General features: G+C 31.7%; 1 protein-coding gene across 1 annotated transcript in view; it reads left to right on the top strand.

Annotated features, from left to right (window-relative positions):
• LOC143071667 (semaphorin-2A-like) overlaps window positions 1-22,891 on the top strand; it is a 73,482-nt gene that overhangs the window by 38,390 nt on the left and 12,201 nt on the right. Inside the window, exons 15-20 of the mRNA XM_076246140.1 lie at window positions 4,722-4,783; window positions 6,952-7,260; window positions 11,292-11,408; window positions 12,032-12,076; window positions 12,597-12,643; window positions 21,965-22,082. Coding sequence (XP_076102255.1) covers window positions 4,722-4,783; window positions 6,952-7,260; window positions 11,292-11,408; window positions 12,032-12,076; window positions 12,597-12,643; window positions 21,965-22,082 — 698 coding nt within the window. The remainder of the gene's footprint in view (window positions 1-4,721; window positions 4,784-6,951; window positions 7,261-11,291; window positions 11,409-12,031; window positions 12,077-12,596; window positions 12,644-21,964; window positions 22,083-22,891) is intronic.

Raw genomic sequence — 22,891 nt, 5'->3', positions numbered from 1 at the left:
TTATGTGGATTTTTTTTCGGAAAATGTTTCATTTGTCAAATATTTGAGAACAAATCTATTCTTTTTCAATTCAATACATTTTAGGTAAACACTTAGAGTTACACATACACGACCCTACATTTTTGATAGAAAAAAATGCATTTTCAATATCGTATAATCTTTTTAACTATATTAAATTTGCGGTTTTGTGATATGTGCATGTAGTTTGAACAACGTCGTCAATAGTGTTTGAAAGAAGCTATAAAACATGATTTAAAACCTTATACACCACATACGGAGGTACATGTATGATACCATTACGAGTGAACGTATGATATAAATGTGAAATAGCCATTATAATTGCCACGTTATTTTATGGATCGTTCATTTTATTACCTTTAGATTATTAACAAGTGCCATCGAACTTAATCTTTATAGACCGTATAGTCAACGCATACATACGCTAATTTTACAGTTTAGAGGTAGAAGACGAAGAAGAATTATTTATAATAGTGCAATCTGAACAAGCAAATAAATAAATACATATTTATATTTATATTAAACAAGTTTTTTATTCAAATGAAAGATAGGATAAGCGCATTTACAAAAAAATGTACATATACTCAATGCTACACTTAAATTTAGGTCATACATATGTATTGTTTAAATCTATGATGATCTTGACGGGGTCCATTTCTGTTTTTATCATAGTTTTATCACTCTCACTTCACGGCCTAAGAGCAGTTTCAGAAGCTTAGTTCAAACGGAGACACGGTTCCTTGATGCGGCCTAAAGAGGATAACGAAATTAACTATATAAATGATCTTACATATAAAATATTTGTATTTTGCGTTATTGATCGTTCCTGATGAAGTAAAATCCAGAAACGTGAATTGGACGTATGAAATTTATAAGATAAGATAAGATAAGATAATTTTATTAACCAATCAAGGTGCCCAAAATTTGAGCTATACAATCAAATGAATGAATTCCTTCTTTTTTTTTAAATAATATCAACGAATGATTTTATGTTTCATAATTAAAAATAATATACCAGTCAAGATCGTTTAACTAAACCTACCCGTTGTTATCGCAAACTAAAATTTATCTCATATATACAGGATACATGTTCATTTATTACAAGAATTTTTGTACGTCAAGGTGTATGATAGCACGATAATATACGAATCGTAACAACGCTTCAATATGCTCGTCTACTATATGCTCTTCCACAATTTACGCCTGTTTTGCTCCAGCGACCGGTATTACAGTTTATAATAGTTTAAAAGCTCATTGATCTGTTACTTTATTTACAATTTTGAGCAAGACTTAACTGTTTATTATTAAAATTCAACAAATGTCAACATTATCTTCATCAATTTTATTATTTAACAAAACATTGTTTTTCATTACAAGCAATTTCATATATTAATATACAGCTAGTGAATATTTGTTGTCTACCGAAAATATAAGATTTAAATTATATACGCAATCAATAATTTCTTGTGATGTTACTTTTATTTCCGTTACATATCTAATTTACGAGTACAAAATAGTAAAACAGAAAAATAGAAACGATAAATATTCAGGAATACCTAAAGTTTCGTAAGCAATTGCAAGTATCACACGTTACTTAGATTCCACGAGTTTTCATAGCAATTAGCAATTTTTAAAACGAATATGTGAGATAAAGATCTACTGCATTTTGGCAAATTCAAATTATGTTATACTACTATTTTATTTTCAACAGATTCACATTTCTTAAACCGTGCATCAATATTTTAATGTGTTTATCTAAATTTCTTTTATTCATTTGTTAAAAATTGTGAAGCATGCGACTTAACTGAGAATACACGCATATAACTAAATTCGATTAAATTTGATGAAAAAAAAAGATAAATAAATGAAGTTTGTCTTGCTTGAGTGATTTACCTGTACAAAGCTCGGGTCTCAACGATGTTTAAAACGAATTGATGCCAGTTTGAAATAGTTTAACGGGGGCGTGGCCTAATAGTTTGTCGTACATTACCAGCAACTTGATTTTAATTGATTCACCGCAGAGAAATCTATTTGACTGGCGTTAAAATGAATTGAAATGAATTGAAATGAATTAAAAATATTTTTAATTTTTGTCAATCTTTATCAAATAACAATTAATCTCATTTAAATAGCGTTGAAACGTTTTTGTCCGTTCAAGCTAAATTCGGGTTACTAGTGCCCTGAACTGGTAATTTTAGGGAATTTTTGCTGTTTTTGGCTATTATCTTGAATATTATTATAGATAGAGATAAACTGTACACAGCAATAATGTTCAGCAAAGTAAGATCTACAAATAAGTCAGCATGACCGAAATGATCAGTTGACCCCTTTAGGAGTTATTGCCCTTTATAGTCAATTTTTAACCATTTTTCGTAAATCTTAGTTATCTTTTACAAAAATCTTCTCCTCTGAAACTACTTGGCCAAATTAATCTAAACTTGGCCACAATCATCATTTGGGTATCTAGTTTACAAAATGTGTGGCGTGACCCGGCCAACCAACCAAGATGGCCGCCATGGCTAAAAATAGAACATAGGGGCAAAATGCAGTTTTTGGCTTGTAACTCAAAAACCAAAGCATTTAGAGCAAATCTGACATGCGGTCAACATCTATCTGTCCTGAAATTTTAAGATGAATCGGACAACCTGTTGTTGGGTTGCTGCCCCTGAATTGGTAATTTTAAGGAAATTTTGCTGTTTTTGGTTATTATCTTGAATATTATTATAGATAGAGATAAACTGTAAACAGCAATAATGTTCAGCAAAGTAAGATTTACAAATAAGTCAGCATGACCAAAATGGTCAGTTGACCCCTGAAGGAGTTATTGCCCTTTATAGTCAATTTTTAACCATTTTTTCGTAAATCTTAGTAATCTTTTACAAAAATCTTCTTCTCTGAAAATACTGGGCCAAATTAAACTAAACTTGGCCACAATCATCATTGGGGTAACTTGTTTAAAAAATGTGGTTATTATCTTGAATATTATTATAGATAGAGATAAACTGTATACAGCAATAACGTTCAGCAAAATAAGATCTACAAATAAGTTTACATGACCAAAATAGTCAATTGACCCCTTAAGGAATTATTGCCCTATATAGTTAATTTTTAACATTTGTCATAAATTTTTGTAAATTTTTAGAAAATATTTTCCACTGTAATTACTGGGCCAAGTTCATTATAGATAGAGATAATTGTAGCAACAAGAATGTTCAGTAAAGTAAGATCTACAAACACATCACTATCACCAAAACACAATTATGTCATGAATTTATCCTTGTCCATTGTTTAATATGCACAAGACCAAGGTGAGCGACACAGGCTCTTTAGAGCCTCTAGTTATTTGATATTATAATGTGATTATATACTAGTTTGAATTAAAATGTAAATTGTAAAGAACGTGTGTTATTCCTTTTTTGACATGTTTCGTTGTTGTATTATGGGATTAGTCCACTCAATGTATGATATGACGCGATACAAATTTTCTTTGAACTGCAGATTAGATGTCATAAAATAATGGTATGCTTTCGATATTATTTAGAATCAAACAATAACACGTTATCAAGTAAATTATATACCTTATTATGGCGTATACACAAATATCGAAGTTATAACTTCAAGTTGTTTAACTAATAGTACTAAATACTGCCTCTAATGACAACCTTCGAGAAGTCAGCAAGTGAATTTCAAATTTATGAAAATAAAAAGGTATTACACCACGACTTCTCAAAAATTATTAAAATGTCAAATCTGTCATACTTCAGATGTTTATCAAATTATGGACTTTCAATTACCAGTATTTATATATTTAAATCGTGAATACATATATGTATGAAAACTCTGAACATCCAAATTGAAAAAAAAATAAAAATATCCAAGTATTTTTTGCCAAAACATTTTAATTTTTTTAAGTATGACTTCCCACAAAATAACTTAGTATGTTATTTGATGCAAATGTTCGTACACTATCTTGTTGGGTGAGGACTTCGTCATAACATTTTGACCAAAAACTTGAGGTAAAATGGTAGAATTTGATACTGCTGATAATATAAGGTTATTACACCACACGTAACTTTATTTATATTATTTTGAAGACTCAAAATTGTTTAATAGTTTTGCAATTTCAGGGCCCTCAAATATCTCTCAACAAAAATGTACATAAGTTTCAAAATACAGCAGCTTGTTCAAGTCTGGTTTATTCAAAAATGTGTTACAGCATGAACAACTTCTCAAAGGAGACTGTTATTTAAAGCCATTTCAAATCAGGTTCTGTTTGGAGAAGTACCTTAATAAATAAAACCAAAATTAATAAACGAACTCATGTCAATTATTAGTAAATGTAACATAATGTTAACCGATTCAAGGGAGGAGCTTATCCTTATGTTCGGTCTGTAATAAATATTCTGACGTGAAAAAACTGTATAGTAAGCTTAAGTCTTGCACGAACCTTTTTTGTCCAAAAGGTAGAAAGGTGATACTTCAAGTTATATTTGGGGAATAAGATATTTATAGATCTGGATCTGCATATAGCAAATCATTTACTGCCAATATTAACTATTGTTTACAGTATAGACAGTGAAAAAAGTATGCTTGTCTGCTACAGTATTTACAAAAAAAGAAAAAATGCAATATACTTTTTTGCATTGTGTGCAGTAAGCTAGTTTGAAATATTTACAATGTTTTTTGTGTTTTTTTATTCAAAGAAACAAAGAAGGAGTTTATACCCACATTAATTACAACCTGTCCATAAATAATCCTTATACTGGTAAGTGTCTCACTAAATTAGATTTACACATACAAAAGAATCAAACCATATAACATTATAAAACACATTAAATTTCGTATTAATCTGTAAATTAAACTTAAAGGGGCACTAGCTGTCAAATTCTTGTCACCGATTTGACTCAAATTTTCATATTTTATTTATAACAATGTAAAACATTTATCCAAACTATCAAAAGTGTGAAATAAACAGTTTACAGAGCATAGGGTCATTAATATGTAGTTTCGTTTCGTGTGTATTTTAGTCTATACTCCATCTAATTAAATATCGAGTTGACCTCAGATCACCATATAAAGGATGTAAACATAAATATACTAATGATTAGATATAAATAGATTAAGCCAAACACGTGCAGTTGGATTTTTATAGGTCTGTTTTATTTTATTTTATAGATTAAAAATATATGTTTCTCATCGTTTTTACATGTAGAAGAAAGATTTTTAGGGGATCGAATCAGTCATCAAATGATTTACTTTTGTTTCACTTTCAATGTTGACATTCCTTTTCTTTAAATAAACAGTACACGTACACAGCATGCGTTGTCAATCTCTAGTTAAGGGGTTAAAATTGAAGTTCACATGAACACAAATATAATGAGGTCGACTTATTCACATGCAAGTGAATAATTCATTATCAATATCATTTAGCTTAATTTGACAAAATTGAAACATTAAAAGAGAATCATTATTTCACTATTTCACTTTTTATTGATTGAACAAAAACAAATCATACTTTAGATTTTTATACATCTCGTAGCTAGTGTCCCTTTAAAGAGTTGTGTATTCTTTTTACTTTTTATTGTGAAAGATCACCTTAGTTTTGTCTTGTATGTTTGAATGTGCAAATTATTTCATTGTATTGTTAAGGGGGAGGGGATTTTTCTAACTTTAAAGGGTTATCAATTTAGATTTAAAAAAACAAATAAGTTAATTTGTTAGTTATGAGATAGTTATATTATTTGCTATGTCTGACTTTATGTTGGATTTGAGTTAATGGAACTTTTAATCACTAATAATGAGAGAATGATGGTCAGAAAGTCAAAGGACAAAAAGTCACCATTCAGTTTTTAGAATGTTTTCTTTAAAGAAGAAAAACTTATATCATTTAAAAAAAAATTTTTTTTTACTTGAACTTATATATTTAGCACATTTGTAATTAAAATGTATTCACTAAATATCAATATTGATTAAATAATCATTATAAAAAATATGGATTCCACAACTGCAACAAGAGCATTACGATATTTCTCCACTCGAGACAGTTAAATTCTAAATAATTAAAATTGAACTGTTGAAAGTGGAGAAATATCGTAATCCACGAGTTACAGTGGTGGAATCTGTTTCTCTTATGATTTTTATCCTTCCTTTTCAAACATTTAAGGACAGTTGTGTACTTTTGATGTGACGTCATCAGGCATGGTCGCCTTTTTTCATGACGTCACAGTGAAAAAATTCCGAAGAAAACAAGAAAATTGAACGTCACAATTAAATTTCAACCAATCATTTGCCGGGAACAGATTTTTCACTAGTGAGGAGAAATATTTTTCTCACACCGGTCAGGAAATGTGAAAAAATCACAAAAATTAGAGAAACAAAATGTCAACGTGACTTTGTAGTTAAATGGCTTCATGGTTCCAAGAAATATCTCCTTGCAAGATTAAAATTTAATAAATGTTCATTTAACAACACTTATGAACAATGTCCTACACCTAAAAATGAATAGATGAAATAAAATGAAATCTTTTCAGGTTTTTCTCTGATATATTCAAATATTTGTCAACAAATTTTCTGTGACTTTATTTCCTGAGAGTTTTTATCCTGTGACTCTCTGTCCGTTTCCCTGATGAGACTTGCTGCCATATATCTGGTTTAATACACACCATTTCACCGGATAGTACCGTTCTGTAATTATGTAAAACACCTAATTTAATGAAGTATCCACCTTTAGACGGAATCTGTTCCAAAGCAAACGTATGAAACCTTAGTAAACCTTCTTGTGAAATGTGAAATGTTTGTTTTCAAAACCTACATGACCTGTTTTCTATATTTTCTATCAAATGGAATGAAATTTATTTTCATCCGTATTCCTTTACACATGCATTTAAAAATTTAAACTTCAACGTGCGTTCTCAAGTCATTTTATTTTGATAGGTCATCCAGACAAACCAAAATATTTGAAAGTCACTAAGACAACAGTGGACACTCTCTACCTACGATGGATACCAGGATACAATGGAGGATACGACCAAACGTTTGTTTTTGATTATCGGATCGAAAGTGCAAGTTCTTGGAGTACACAAGAGTACAATCCAGACGTCAGTGATATAAGTATTCTAATGTATCAACTTACTGGACTTGCAAGTGGCAAAGTATATTCAATTCGGATGTGTGCAAAGAATATAATTGGAAGCAGTCAGCATACAGCTACAATTTCGATATCTACAGCAAGCACAGGTTCAGGTATATATGTTGTTGCATGAAAATTGATATATGAATAGCAAATAAGTGTTGTTTTATTAAACTTTGCTGTCTACAAAATAACAAATACATTCACAAAATATTAATAGAAAAAGACAATAGAAAATATAGGTAAGAATACTTTGTTTTGTACTTGCAAGTTTATGAATAGGTTCTAACCAAGTAAAAATGAAAAAAAGTTTTACTTACTTTGGTCATATATCAGTTACATGTATTCTACCACAAAGTGAAATATCTGTTAATAAGTTTCTAAACTTTCTCAACTCTTTTTATCCAAATGAAAGTAGATAATTTGGCTTATGTAGGTATGAAGTTCTTCAATGTGGAAATTTGAAAAATCGTTAAAAACTGTACAATTCATTACAGAAAGATGTCTTAAAAATATCATGTAAGTCTTGAATACATGTAAAGCATAGTTCAGAAAATTCACAAATCAATAGGTCATGGTGGTAGGGACAAAATGTTATTAAAAGTACGCAAATAGAAAGTGTGCAAATGTTTCAAACAAAGCTTTAGAACTTTTCAAAATTTTAAGAGGAATATCAACTAAAAAAAATGTAGAGCTGCTACAGTAAAGTTATTGTCGTTAAGTCTATAATAAGCAAAGAGTTCAATTTTCCGAAGGACAGGTTGATTTGATACAGACATGCATAAAAAAGCAGGGCAATGATGTAACAGTAGATGTCATCCAAACTTGACATGCATAAATAATTAAATTAACAGTGGTCTAAATATCTGCTTATATGCCTTTTAGTCATTATCATTATACACTAGTTCTAGCTCACAGTCATTATTAAACAAATATATTTCAAAATCATTAGTGATCATTGGTCTATTTTTATATTAAGAAAAACACATTTCTAAAAGCAAGTTATATTTAATTGTAATCAGGGATTTTACAAAATCCCTAGCCTTATTTTCAGTGATTTTGTAAAATCCCTAACAATTCCAGGGATTTTACAAAATCACTGAAACTGTTAGTGAGTTTACAAAATCACTGAATAGTCCAGTGATTTTACAAAATCCCTGGTTTTACAAATTCCCTGTAACATATATAGTCTGTCTGCATTGTGTTAAATTAGATAAGAAATTGTCAATAAGGCAAGTTAATAATGATGTAACACAAAAAAACATAAAGTAATTGCTTGCTTGCACTGAAAAATATCTAAAAAGGAAAGTATATTGAGCGGTAAATTCTACTGTAGATATATAATGGTCACTCACATTGAAACATCGACGTTCGATTCCATCATTCTGTAATTAGCGAAACAGGAGAAAAGCTCGACGAGTCTCTCTTTCCAAATTAATTATCCGACATTGTACATATATTGTATATTTTATCTGTACTGAACCAACCATTATACAAATAAGATACATAACATAAAAAAATATAAAAAAGGGAATGTGTCAAAGAGACAACCAGACCTATGAAGAACCAAACACAGACAAAGCCACCAATGCATCTTCATTACATCAAGAAAATCCCGAACCCGGAGGCCTGCCTCAGCTGGCACATAAATGTGCACAAGATCAGCTTAAATCGATGTCTAACTAAAACTCCAACACATATAATTGACTTTAAATGTTAAAATGACTTCTACAAAGAGGCCAGAGGCTCCTGACTTGAGAATCGAATAAAAAAGCGGCGTGGTTAAACATGTTTTGTGAGATATCAACTATTTCCTGACCCTCACTTCTAGCCAATGTAGAATAAACAAACACATGGCAATGTGCACAGAGTCCGAAAACGATCTTAAAATAGGTAAAAGTAAGAACTAAGCAAAATGACAACGATACATAAATTAACAAAGGACTAATACCAGTAACTGACATGCCAGCTCCAGACCTCAATTAAAATGATTGAAAATTATGTCGTCATTATATAAAAATCAAGTACAAGCCCTCCCGTTTGGGGTTAAGTATCATACATCATAACATATACGAGAAGAACATAACAAGTATTATGCAAACAACTGGTTTCAGAATATATGTGATTATTACCGATTAAACGACCCAATGAATGAATCAATGTGTACTCCAAAATATGCCATCTAAAATGACTTGACGACAGTATTGTAAAGTATTTAACACTTCGGTTAGCTATTTAGGTGAATGACGTTTTGCTTTGTACATGATACATGTATTACATTAAGATTGGATGGGAAATATCTGATCGTATATGTTCTTTGCATGTTGACTGATATTTACGAATTATGTCGTTTTACTGATAAAAACAAATTAGTAACTGCTTTGACAAGTATGTGATAACGAAATCACTAGTGTAATACTTTTTGAGTTATACCTAGATTTCTTTCGTTAAATTCCAATACTTTGTTACATGGTTGCTTTATTTGTAGTGTACAAATAAGGTCTTCTGTAGTTCTCTTTGTGGTCAGCACTATGTCAAATCCTTTCTATAATCAGATAACAATATTTTGATTTAAATAAGTAAATCTGAAAGTGTCGAGTTTAAATTGTAGGATACAATCAATATACGTGGAGTATCAAACAATTTGTACTCGATACGTGGAAAAAAATCTTCTCTTTTCAACATGTTTCCAATTATCGTACAAATGAACTTTAGATTTTCCGAAAATGTACATATGCTAAATAAGTTTTGTATACTGATGAATAAAAAAATTGATATTGTTATTTATCACAGTGCTTTTGCTTCATATAAAAAAGATCTCGAAATAAAATTGGTATACGGCAAAAGAATAACCATTTGGTAAATACTTAAAAATGGCAATGACTGTATGTGCTGTTAGGTGTCTTTGAATTGACATTTCGTGTTTTTTAATGCCGTATATTGACATTCTTGAATGTATTCTAGTATGGTGCTGGTTTGCGGTCTCATGTATTTCCTTTTCATAGTATACATCACCCAAGCAGTGAAAGCGTGATTTTTGTTTTTTTGATTTTGCCATGTGATTATGGACTTTCTGAATTGATTTTCCTCTAAGTTCAGTATTTTTGTGATTTTACTTTTTTTTCAGGTTTATTTAGTCAATAGATTGACAATCACGAGTTGAAACAACTGTACACTTTTTGTTAGATGTATACGTCCTGTATGCCGATAACGTCAACTAAAATGTTAATAATAAGATTACCAGAATAACTGACCTGTTTCAATTTTAATTCATTCATTTGTTATTCTTCGTTTGTAATTCTATATATTAAAGCTCTGGTTAATTCAGGAAAAAGACCAGCCTCCTGTTTGTCCGTCTGGGTTTTAACTTGTCAGCTGTTGGCATTGATCTAGTTTGGTTTTTTTAACAGATTAACAGCGTTTTCTTCAATTCGTTAAACTCGACAGCAATATACGCTTTCACTTTAAATACAGTTCATATTGACACACGAGACAATAATAAAAACTGTTAAAACATGTGTTGTGAACTTACTTATTTATAAAACAAACGGGTCCGAGCGGGTACAATCATACATGGGCTTCGATCACAACAAGTATTTGTCTCATTAAACAATTACCACAACTTTATACGGCAGTTACGTTTAAATGCAAACAACATGTAAAAATACAATACTTTATTATAATACACAATAAATATACAACACAGTTTATTCACACAGGAATACGCGAATAAATAATAACAAATGAACAACCAACGTTATTGTGTTTGAATTTCCGATCGCGCTATATTTAACAGGGGAAACTACGATCTATAAATAGGGCAAAGTATATATTTAGAACCTGATGCGGAGATCAGTAAAATACTATTGTGTGTAAAATGTATGCTGTTTACCTTTCATAAAATATATATCAAGTCAAATGCCAATCTTCTTATTCTTCAACGTAACTTCACTCTTCAAAACCATATAAACAATTGCTCGGCGGAAGTTGACGTCAACAATGGGAAAGTGAAAGTACGGGAATAAATATGACGTTACGTCGTGAAAATTGTACTTTCACAACAACATGTAAAAGATTTTTAAATTTATTTTCGGGAAATTTACCACACCTTTTTATATGAAACTTTTAAAATTAATATTTTCAGATTCAGACATCTTTACAAATCCTTTTGCGATTACGATAAGTGTCCTCCTCGGAATCGTGCTGATTGTTCTGTGTCTTCTAGTCATTTGTTGTAAATTGTACTATGAACGAAAAAAAAGTAAGTAAAGTCTAGCATAATTAAAACCGTCGAACGTTCTCAATACTTTTACATTTGAATTTAATTGAATAAGTGATTACTGTTTTGCAGCATTTCGCAGTAAAATACTTTGACTCTATACTTCAGTATATAATAACTATGTACTCTTTTTCTGTCAATCAGCATTTTTTATAAATTCTTATCACTTTCTGTGTTTGATAAAGTTTCCAACATGGCACTATTTTCGGTGTATTTGGCAGAACTTTTTAGGAATTTTTGGTACTCAATGCTATTCAATTTTATACTCGTTTTGCTTTTTAACTATTTTGAGAGTCACTAATAAGTCTTATGGAGAAGAAACGCGCGCCTGGCGTATCAAATACTAAGCCTGGTACCTTTGGTTACTAAAAATACAACAAACGTTTTAATATGGCATTACACTTTATTACTTAAAAACAAACTCAACTTCTGCACGCTTCCTATCTTATAATATAAAGACATACTTAAATGCTGAACAATTTAGGACAGCATAATTTTAACTTTTGTTTTACATTCTCTGAACTCTATAAACATATTGAAAACGATATTGTGTGATCAAGTCTCTTTGTATTACTTAGTTATTATTTTCATATTTAACTTTTTAGGAAAGCCAAATGACAATCAAGTAGATACATATGTTCAAAACAAAGGTAAATATATTTAGAATCAAATATGATTATGAGTACAAGGTTGTTGTCAATGAGGAAGCTACACAACCCCCAATCGATTTAAACATTTCTAAAGGTTAAAAAATGTTTTTGAATAATTGATGTTTGTATAATATTTAAGGTTCTATAGTTCCCCCCGATTGAAAAAGTTCGAAATCATATGTGTTTTAGATCTTGACCGTCTACCTTTTAATCAGTTGACCAAAAGATGTCGACAAAAGAAGACTTGTAAAAATTAGGAGAGCACTATAAAGCTGTTCAACAACAACAAAAAGCTGAAAGCAAAAACATAATACACAAACGTTTCAATAATTAACAAACTCACAATTAACATAAAACCATGACAGAATTTGAGGAATTGGTGTACATCATTAGAATGTTCATAGAAGAAATTATAAAAAGAAGTCATGTTGTAATGAAATACATATTTTTTTAGTTTGTAACATTGGGCAATTACATGACTAACTGCTTCAATAAATCCTACATAATTTCATACTTTTAGGAAAACCTTTAAACGGAGACGTTACTATTCGATTCATTAACGAAAAGGTAATTATGATAAGGCGTATGCATACACTGATACGATGTGTCGAATTTTTTTTATTGTGAATTGCTTGAAGCGAACGCAAAAAAATATGTTTGTTGTCTATTGTATATCTGAGGTAACAAGTAAAATATCAAAAATACAGACCTCTGATGAAAAGTAAAAACGGAATGGCCGTTATCAAACGACAAAATCTCAAGAACAAACCATCAACTGAATGGATAACAACTTTCGTATTCATGACTTGGTCCATGCATTTTCTTATCTAGAAAAAAGTGGATTAAACCTGGTGATATAGCCAGTTAAACATTTACTTGTTTGACAGTCGCATTAAATTTCATTTTACTGACAGCGATGTGTGAACAAAACAAATAGACATGATAGGTAAAATGTCATAATTAGGGGTACAGCAGACAGCAGTGTGTTATAATCTTTTAAGTATTGTTTATTATTCCTTAAAGCTTGCAAATAGCGAAAAATATTATATAAATACGCTTTTTTTATACCATGTGTTAAGAAGTTTTAGAGGAAATATTTGTTTTCAATATCATTGGTTAAAAGGGAATGTAACATTAATACATTTACCCTTTAATGGAAAGACACATTTGGGGTATGCTACATCTGTCATCCGCAATCATCATTAAATCATTAACAGTAGTGTGATATCTTCTTGCCAAATTACATAGTTCCAGTTATTGTACAATCTGCATGATGGCATCAATATATCGATAACCTGGGGTGGTGGCGTAATGAACAACAGAGCAACAAAGAATTTAAATCAGTCGAAAAAATATTCACTCACCAAATCGATATAGAATAAAGAAAACAAGCTGCACGCGGCAGTGTATTTATACATCAATAAAAATAGAAAGGGGCAAAACAGACAGTAATGTCCATTGAGTGATGCTAAATTTGTACTGTTTTCAATCATATTAATCACCCAATCTTCCCCAAGAGATATTATAAGTAGAGAAAAAAAACTGTATACTGCAGAGATGATGGGCAAGACTAGATCTACTAAAGAGTTGACATTGCTAGAATTGTAAGTGCCCTCATTGTACAAGTTATATTATATAAATGATTTGTTTACCATTGTTAATGTCTTGTCCAGAAAATAAGAAACTATAAGAATACTAAATAAAATTGAGAATGGAAATAGGGAATGTGCCAAAGCGACAACAAACCGACCACAGATCAGACAGCAGCCGAAAGGCCACCAATGGGTCTTCAATGTAGCGAGAAATTAATCATGTTTTGCTGCTAACAATTTCTTATTTTCTGACTAAATCTTCATATAAGCCAACGACAAATTTTTTGTATATCAAAATATGAGATGTAACATTGACCGGATTTTATAAGGGCGTTTAAACACTGGCAAGAAAATACACTACATGTATGTGAGCTTTATCCACCTTTTTTCCTACTGCTCCAAATCTAATGTTTGTCGGTAAAACGGAAAATCAATGACACTAACACATGCAAGAGGTATTGTAATAATAAGATATAGGCTTATGGCAAATCTAAAGATACTTTATCTTAAACTGCGTGAGATGAATTCAACTGAATTATGTAATAAATCGACCACCGAGTAAAGGTAGGTTTTTATATCTGTTTGCTTCATTTTAAAGGTTGTATATGTTACAGACATTTTCTAAATTTAGGCAATGTGTCAACTGCTGAAAAGCTTAAGCATTTTCTAAAATGCTTGAAAGATCAGGCATTTTACACAATGACTAATTTTCATGGCGTTATCAGTTTATTTTTCGATTTATGAGTTTGACTGTCCCTCTGGTATCTTTCGTCCCTCTTTTATATATTGCCTCGATTTTTCGACAGGCATTTTACAAATTACTTGTAATTATCTTATAGAAGGAAATTTAAAAAAAAAACTCTGTTCATAGTACACGGATGCCCCATCCGCTCTATCATTTTCTATGTTCAGTGGACCGTGAAAATGTAGTAAAATCTCTAATTTAATTACAATTAGAAAAATGATATCATAGGGAACATGTGTACCAAGTTTCAAGTTGATTGGACTTCAACTTCATCGAAAACTATCTCGACCAACAACTTTAACCTGAAGCGGGACAGACGGACGGACAGACGGAAGGACGGACGAACGAACGAACGGACAAACGGACGCACAGACCAGAAAACATAATGCCCTTAAATGGGGCATAAAAAAATCAACAGAGCACTCTTATTTACGATATTTACTGAATATCAAAGTAAGCAACTTAAGAGTTATTCCTAATTCACACAAGCACAGAACTCGACATTTATTTTTGATTTGATAATATGTTTGGATGACAGAGATGTTACACAATATTTGTCCGAATTATTTTGCAAATACATTCTTTTAGTGTAAAATCTGGTATAAGCATTTTGACCACATTTGGAGAAACCTGGATCATGACTAATTTAGCTTTCAATATTTGTCCTGGTAAAACACTGAAAGTTAAACTTAATTCAGTTTCGCAATGAGACCTCATGTCACACATGAACATCTTCTTTTTCCTAACTTCCCAAAATATGCATAGTACATTATTATGTTTAGTTTGACTTGTGTATCTTTGGATTATATAACGGACTAGAGCAGAACTCACCATGACGGTTGATGAATCTATAACAGAAAACGCAAACTTTGTCAATGCACCGCTATCTTTCTCTTTTTGTTCGAATTTCAAGATCTTAACCACAGTTACCTATAGTCTCATTGTACTGTTCGATTGTAAATACACAGGAATTTCCTTTAGGTAGTGAATATGAAGACACTCATGTTTTGGCATCAGAACAAAACACTGGCTTGAATTCTGAAACCCATGCTATAGGATGGGAAACGACAATCGAAATGCCTGTCCTTCATCCAGATTAATCCACTGCAGATATCCTTTATGTATTATAAAAAAATATTTTCGTCTTACAAATGCATAAAATATTTGCTACTAGCTAGAGGCAAACATGCAATAATCCGTTAAAATCAATAAATGTGAAATAAAAATATTTCTGTCTGCAAGTTTAAAAAATTCCCGAGGCACATAAGTATAACGGGAATTGATTGTCTTCTTGCGCATGTGTAATACATGTACGTGTAGGCGTAGGAATTTTTGGCGCCAAAAAATTAGGTTGTAAAGTGACTGTTTTATATAGTTAATTCTAGCCTGTACTTCGTACTGTGAACATCGTATTTTGTGAGTGCCGTTCACCGTCACGCTATGGATGACTTAGAAAATAATGTGAAGCGTATCGTTAGTGAAGAAGTAAATAGATCACAGAATGAATTTTTATCTAAGTTGGACAGTTTATTTACTACTAAATTTCAAGTTTATGACCAACAACAAAAGGAACGTTCGGACGCACAGTTCAACCGTATTCACAATGACCTGTTATCAACAGACAGTTACAAATTTCAGAGGAAAAGTTGTGAAGATCAATTTAAGTTCAACCAGAAAGTGTCTGTCGCGTTGAAAGAAGCAGAAGCTGTTATCGAGCCAAAAGACCCATCTGCCGCGAGGGCTAAACAGAAGATATCTGAAGGTATTGAACTTTTAAATTATCGCCAAAAATTAGTAAAGATGGCAGACTCTTCAGAATGTGGATGGAAATTGGTTCAGGAGTATACCGCAAATCCTTTGGCGGACGATTCAGAAGATGACAGAAAGATATTTAGAGCACAAAACAGAGCGGAAAGGAAGATCAAAGCAGACAGAGTAAAGAGGAGATCCCGCGCTGAGCCTTATGTAAAACCAGCCAGTTCCAGTGGAAGCAGAGATAGACAGCCAGTATCAAGGAAGCCTGGTGTTTGTTATAATTGTTACAAGCCTGGTCATTGGCAGAATGAGTGTCCTGAAAAGAAACGACCAAAGTTAAGTAAAATTTTTGATAAATGTTGTAATTTAGCTTGGGATTTGAGTTACAAATCAAATTTTGAGTTAGAAGGGGGGAGTCGTTTATTGAATTCTGCTCACAAAGAGGTAAACAAAACAATGGTCAATTGTGTTAACGGTTCAGTCAGGTATGACGAGAGTAATGACCAGACGTCTGGTCATTTAAATTTACAGGTGAATGTTTTGACACCAGTAGGTAAATTAAATAAGGCAATACACAAATGGAAGGAGACTGGTACAAGTGAGTACATTTTAAAAGTAATAGAGCAAGGCTATGGTATACCATTTAAAACTCTTCCAGACAGTTGTGTTCTCAGAAATAATAAATCATCTTTAGATAATTCTGTTTTTGTAAATGGTGAAGTTTCTAAATTATTAGATAAGAAGTGTATTTCAGAAGTACACGAAATACCGTATGTAGTAAATCCGCTAACGGTAGCATATAACAGATCAGCAAAAACCTAGATTGGTTCTAGATTGCAGACATATCAATGAGTGCATACATCAGTTTAAATTTAAGTTTGAAGATGGGTCAGTTGCCAAGCAACTATTTAATAAAGGAAATTATCTGTTTCGCTTTGATTTAAAAAGTGCTTATCATCACATAGAAATATTACCAGACCACAGAAAGTATTTAGGTTTTAGTTGGCAATTTGAAGCGACAACCAGATATTATGTATTTAATGTTCTTCCTTTTGGAATTGCTAGCGCTGGTCATATATTTACCAAACTTACAAAAGAAGTTGTTAAGTACTGGAGGAGTCAAGGTTTGAGAATCATAATGTACTTAGATGATGGTTTGGGCGGAGACAGTAATTTCGATTGCGCACACCGTGTTAGCACTTTTGTAAGAGAAAGTTTGACAGAGTTTGGTTTTTTAATAGCAGAAGAGAAATGTATATGGTTGCCTGTACAGAATATTACTTGGATAGGGTTATTTTGGGAAATGCAATTTGGAAAATTGAGTATTACCGAGGAGAGAGTCGAAAGACTTCTTTCGGTTATTGACAAAACATTGAAAAGTGTAGGTAAAGGCAAGCTTTTGTATAATGCTAGATTTGTGGCTGGTATTGTTGGACAGATAATATCAATGATGTCTGTAATGGGAAACGTTTGTAGACTTAGAACTCGAGAATTGTACAATTGTCTTATAATGAGAGCAAGTTGGAACTCGCTTGTAGTATTGAATTCTGTAGCTATTGAAGAGCTATATTTTTGGTTTGAGAACTTAAGAAAGTTCAATAGAAAGGGTTTAACTCTGCATGAGTCAGATTTTTGTGATTTTGTGGCGTATACTGACGCATCAGATGTCGGCTTTTGGGGATATGTAGTCCCAGCTGATACAGAGTCTGTCTGTGACTCTGATTGTATTATGAAAATGACTGATTGTGGTCTAGAAGTTCCTTATAACAGTTTGATAACTGTGACTAGTAACTGGTCGGTATCTGAAAGTGTTAAAAGCTCTACATGGAGAGAGCTTGAAGCAGTAAGTAGAGTAGTTAAAAGTTCTGTTACAATGCTGAAAAATCATACAGTTCAACTGAATACTGATAATAAAAACGTTACAAGCATAATTAAGAACGGTAGTAGAAAGTTAGATCTTCAAGAGATTGCTTGTGATTTAAATGAATTGTGCACAGAAAATAATATAAGTATTAAGACACAATGGGTTCCTCGGGAACGGAACACAATAGCTGATAATTTAAGTAGATATTCAGATTGTGATGATTGGGGAATTCATTTTGAGGTGTTTGACATGCTTGATGAGATTTGGGGAAAACATTCTATAGATAGATTTGCTACTGATTATAACAGTAGATGTTTTAGGTTTAATTCAAAATGTTGGTGCAAAGGTACTTAAGCTATTGACGCTTTCACGCAAAATTGGCAAGGAGAAAATAACTGGTTGGCGCCACCGCCAAATTTGATAGCCAAGGTCATTAGAAAAGTATGCAACGATAGCGCAGACAGTACGCTTGTTGTTCCATTTTGGAAATCAGCTCCATTCTGGGCATTATTACACAATTCGAATTGCGTTTTTGTTGAGAGTAAAATGCGGCTTACAGATAAAAATTTAATTGTAAGAGGTAGAGGTAATAATGGTATTTTTGGAGTAAATCCTTTGAATTTTGCAATGATTGCTTTTAAAATCAGATTTTGATTGTAGTATTTCTTTTGCACAGGAATAAAGCAAGAACAGTTTGTACGTGACGCCGTGGTACATAGTGGAATTGATGAAACTCACCATTTGTACAGTTCGGTTGCCAGCTTATCTACACATTTATTGGGACCAAGAAGTGACAGTACTGTGAAAAAATATTACTATGGTTTTTTAAAGTGGGAAAAATTTGTTAGTAAACATTGTTTAATTTCAATGCCTGCCTCGCCTATACATATTGCTTTATATTTGTCTAATTTGTTAGATTCCGGATCAACGTACAGTACGGTATCATCTGCTGTTTATTCAATTAAATGGGCACATGAAATGTGTGGTCAAATTGACCCTACAAATAACTCTTTTGTTGAAAGTTTAGTTGAATCAGCTAAAAGAACTGCTAAACCTGTTGTTAATAAGAAAGACCCAGTCACTACTGATATCTTAATTCGGTTATGTTCTATGTTTCTTTTTTCTACAGATTTACTGGTAGTTAGGGATCTTTTGATGATTTTGTTAGGTTTCAGTGGTTTTTTGCGTTTTAATGAGTTAAGTCAGCTTAGATGTAACGATTTTTTCGTAAAAGAAGAGCATTTAGTTATTAAGATTAGGCGAAGTAAGACTGATCAGTACAGATCAGGTGATGAATTTTAATTTGTAAAGGTCATACTTTGGCTTGTCCTTATGCTATGTTTTTTAGATATGTCAGTTTAGCCGAATTAGTTTTGGATAGTGATATGTTTTTATTTCGACCTTTGTACAGAAGTAAGAAAAAATGTGCATCAATTAGTATTAACAAACCTATTAGTTACACTACTGCTAGGGAGTGTGTTATTAAGAGATTAAGACTAGTTGCACCTGAATTGAATCTTGGGTTGCATTCGCTTAGGTCTGGTGGTGCCACTATGGCGGCAAACTCAGGTGTCAATGAAAGGTGCTGGAAGCGCCATGGTAGGTGGAAAAGTGATTCAAGCAAAGACGGCTACGTAGCCGACTCTGTAGAAAGTAGGTTAGCCGTATCTAAAACTTTAGGCTTGTAGTATATTTATTTTCTTATTTTTCTATCTTTGTTGCTCTATGCAGTACTCGAGCTAGTCAACAACATAAGTTTGTGTTGTGTTTTTCTTTAAATAGTTTAGATGTATTAAGTGGAAAGAAGACTAAAAAATTCCCGAGGCACATAAGTATAACGGGAATTGATTGTCTTCTTGCGCATGTGTAATACATGTACGTGTAGGCGTAGGAATTTTTGGCGCCAAAAAATTAGGTTGTAAAGTGACTGTTTTATATAGTTAATTCTAGCCTGTACTTCGTACTGTGAACATCGTATTTTTAAGGGTTTTTTAAGGAAAAAAGATTTGCATAATTTTGAATTTGATAAATATATTGATTTTTATGTAGGTTGATTGGCTATACAAACGTAATCGTATTTAGACTTTTGTACCAAAAAGTTTCATAGCCCTTGAGTCCTAATGACTCGCTTTCTTTTCTATTTCGATATTTACAAACAAAATTATGTTTTTCTTTTTCTCATTTGATAAGTGAGGTCCAACACTTAGAGTTTCGTTGGCATGGACAAAAGGACACAGGTTTCCTAAAAGGGTTTTTCCTGGGCGGCCACGAAACATTCATTTATTCAGTTATTCTAATACAAAAGGTCAACATTGATGAGTATATATTTTTGTTGAACAATGATGTTATTGTTTTCACATTGTATAGTGTATAATATGTTTATATTGATCATTTGTCTTATTAAATCGGCAGCTCACAATATGCAGTACTCGAGCTAGTCAACAACATAAGTTTGTGTTGTGTTTTTCTTCAAATAGTTTAGATGTATTAAGTGGAAAGAAGACCAGATAATCGTTGAGGATCAAATAATATCTACTGTGCAGTAATTTAATCTGGGGTTTAAATATCTGGGGTCTAGGGCAGTATTGTACATCATGAATGTAGAAACTTTATCTCCCGCCTGAGGTCACTGTATGCTATATCAAATAAAGAAGTGGATTACTTTATTTGGCATTTTTAACTTTTTTGGATTCGAGCGTCACTGGTGAGTCTTTTTTAGACGAAACGCGCGTCTGGCGTATTTACAAAATTTAGTCCTGGTATCTTTGATGAGTTTATTTAGCCAGTTATTGGGAGGGACAATTAAGATCAGATTATTGCCTGAACTTTGATATTCAGCTAATTTCTCTGAAAGAAGACATATTGGAAAATATTTTGTAATTTTGCAAAAACCAACCCATCTTCCACCCATTTTAATGACAGTTTTATTCATTATGTTTTACTTGTATTATTTTATCATCTTGAGATACGGAATGTGTGATGCTTCACAAGATTATTTTCATTATGTATGTAGTAGTATTTTAATATTTGTTACTGTAATGTATAATATACTGGATCGGGCATTTTCTAAACCCCACCTTTGCTTTTTAATGTCATTGTCATTTTTTTGCTACTATTGGTATTGTTAATATATAAAACAAAAGATATGGTATGATTGCCAATGAGACTGCTCTCCACAAGAGACCAAAATGACACAGAAATTAATATGTCATTCTTAATTAATGATAAATTTTGAGTAAATGCCACTTTGATCAGCTTGAGTTTTATATTAACTGCAAAATTAGCTCGGCCTCCCTATAGGTTTGTTGAACACCATCTTGAGGAACCTTGGCTGTCAAAAAACATTTTTTTTCTGCCTCATATGTTTCACTTCGCGGTATAAAGTCTGTTTTTTTTAAATTCTTTCTTTTGACAAAAAACAATTTGTCGTTTTGCTATTTCAACAAAATAATCATAAATTGTCTATATGAAATACAGACTGAGTACATACTTAACGTAGTTACACTAAAAAGAACATATCAAATAACATAAAACTTTCCCAAATGTTTTTTGTAGAATAAATTAATTCTACCGAACCATTAGTTATTTTCTTTGCAAGATGTGTTTTTGTTCACTTTTTGTCATATGCATCTCAATAATATCTTTTTCCTACCAATTGTCTGAAACTGAATTATGCAATTTGTTGAAATTTGTTAAAAAAAAGTCGGTCATTTTACAAAATGACTTGGTATTTTTAGTCATTTTATATAATGCCCGTCAAGGTTAGGCCTTTTATAAATTGCCTGCAAATTTCGGTCATTTTACAAAATACATAAAATTAGAAAATGTCTGTAACATGTACACTGGCTTTTAATGATAGAACAGCAGAATTGACAAATACTACATGAAACGTAATTTATGTGTTACTTGATGGTTTAACGTTATTATTGTAGAAATCAAATAATTTAGAACCAATCAAAATTGAAAAAGATGGGATTCGACATTGTCAACTTGAACATATTCTGTGTGATAAATGTAGGAATTCTGATGACATCAAAATGTACATAAAACGTAAGTTTATTCGATATCAATGTTTCATATCATATTTCAAATTATTTTCTGCTAGATCACATGGAAAACATATTCGTTAGAAACACATTCCTGAATTAGATGTTGTATTCATATAAAATTGATGATTATTAACATAGGACTTGATCGATATTATCTAGTTATTGTATATATATATATATATATACACATCGATTGAAAGGGGGGCCTAGATAAAATGTAAGTGTACTTGTATTGTTTAAATCTGTATTCTCATTGTTTGACCTCATGATGTAATTAATAAATCCAACAAATCAACTATAAATCAAAATCACTAAAGAAATTATGTTTTATTTGGCTGTAAATTTGTCATGGCATTTGTTGCAAGAAAGAAACACAATCCACTTGTCAATCAAACCTTGATGACGATTGAATTACTGAAGGGCGATTCAGCAGTAACAAAGTTATATCAGGAGCCACTGGGTAGTTCATAGCAGCTTAATGTAAATTCCGCCTGTCCATTCACAATACAAAAAAGCTCCAAACTCAGTCTGTTATATATGCCATGACGCTAGTTCTATAATCATTCTTTCAAAACTGAAACGATAAATGAAAAGCAGCAGAAAATATTCATAATGGGGAAAAGGGAGGGCGGGTAAATTCTATAGCTTTGGTCAAGCTCCGTGTAAGGTTTGAATCCAAATGACCAGATCACACGAGGTAAATTGCACAGACTAACATTTCGCGGGCTAAACTAATTAGCATATTAAAGTGACCAGTATAAAATGAATCGAACACACCGTCAATTTAAATCAATAATAGGCATACCAAGT

Source organism: Mytilus galloprovincialis, chromosome 4 (genome assembly GCF_965363235.1).
Source record: "Mytilus galloprovincialis chromosome 4, xbMytGall1.hap1.1, whole genome shotgun sequence".
Taxonomy (NCBI): domain Eukaryota; kingdom Metazoa; phylum Mollusca; class Bivalvia; order Mytilida; family Mytilidae; genus Mytilus; species Mytilus galloprovincialis.
This window is presented reverse-complemented; position numbering and strand designations above follow the sequence as displayed.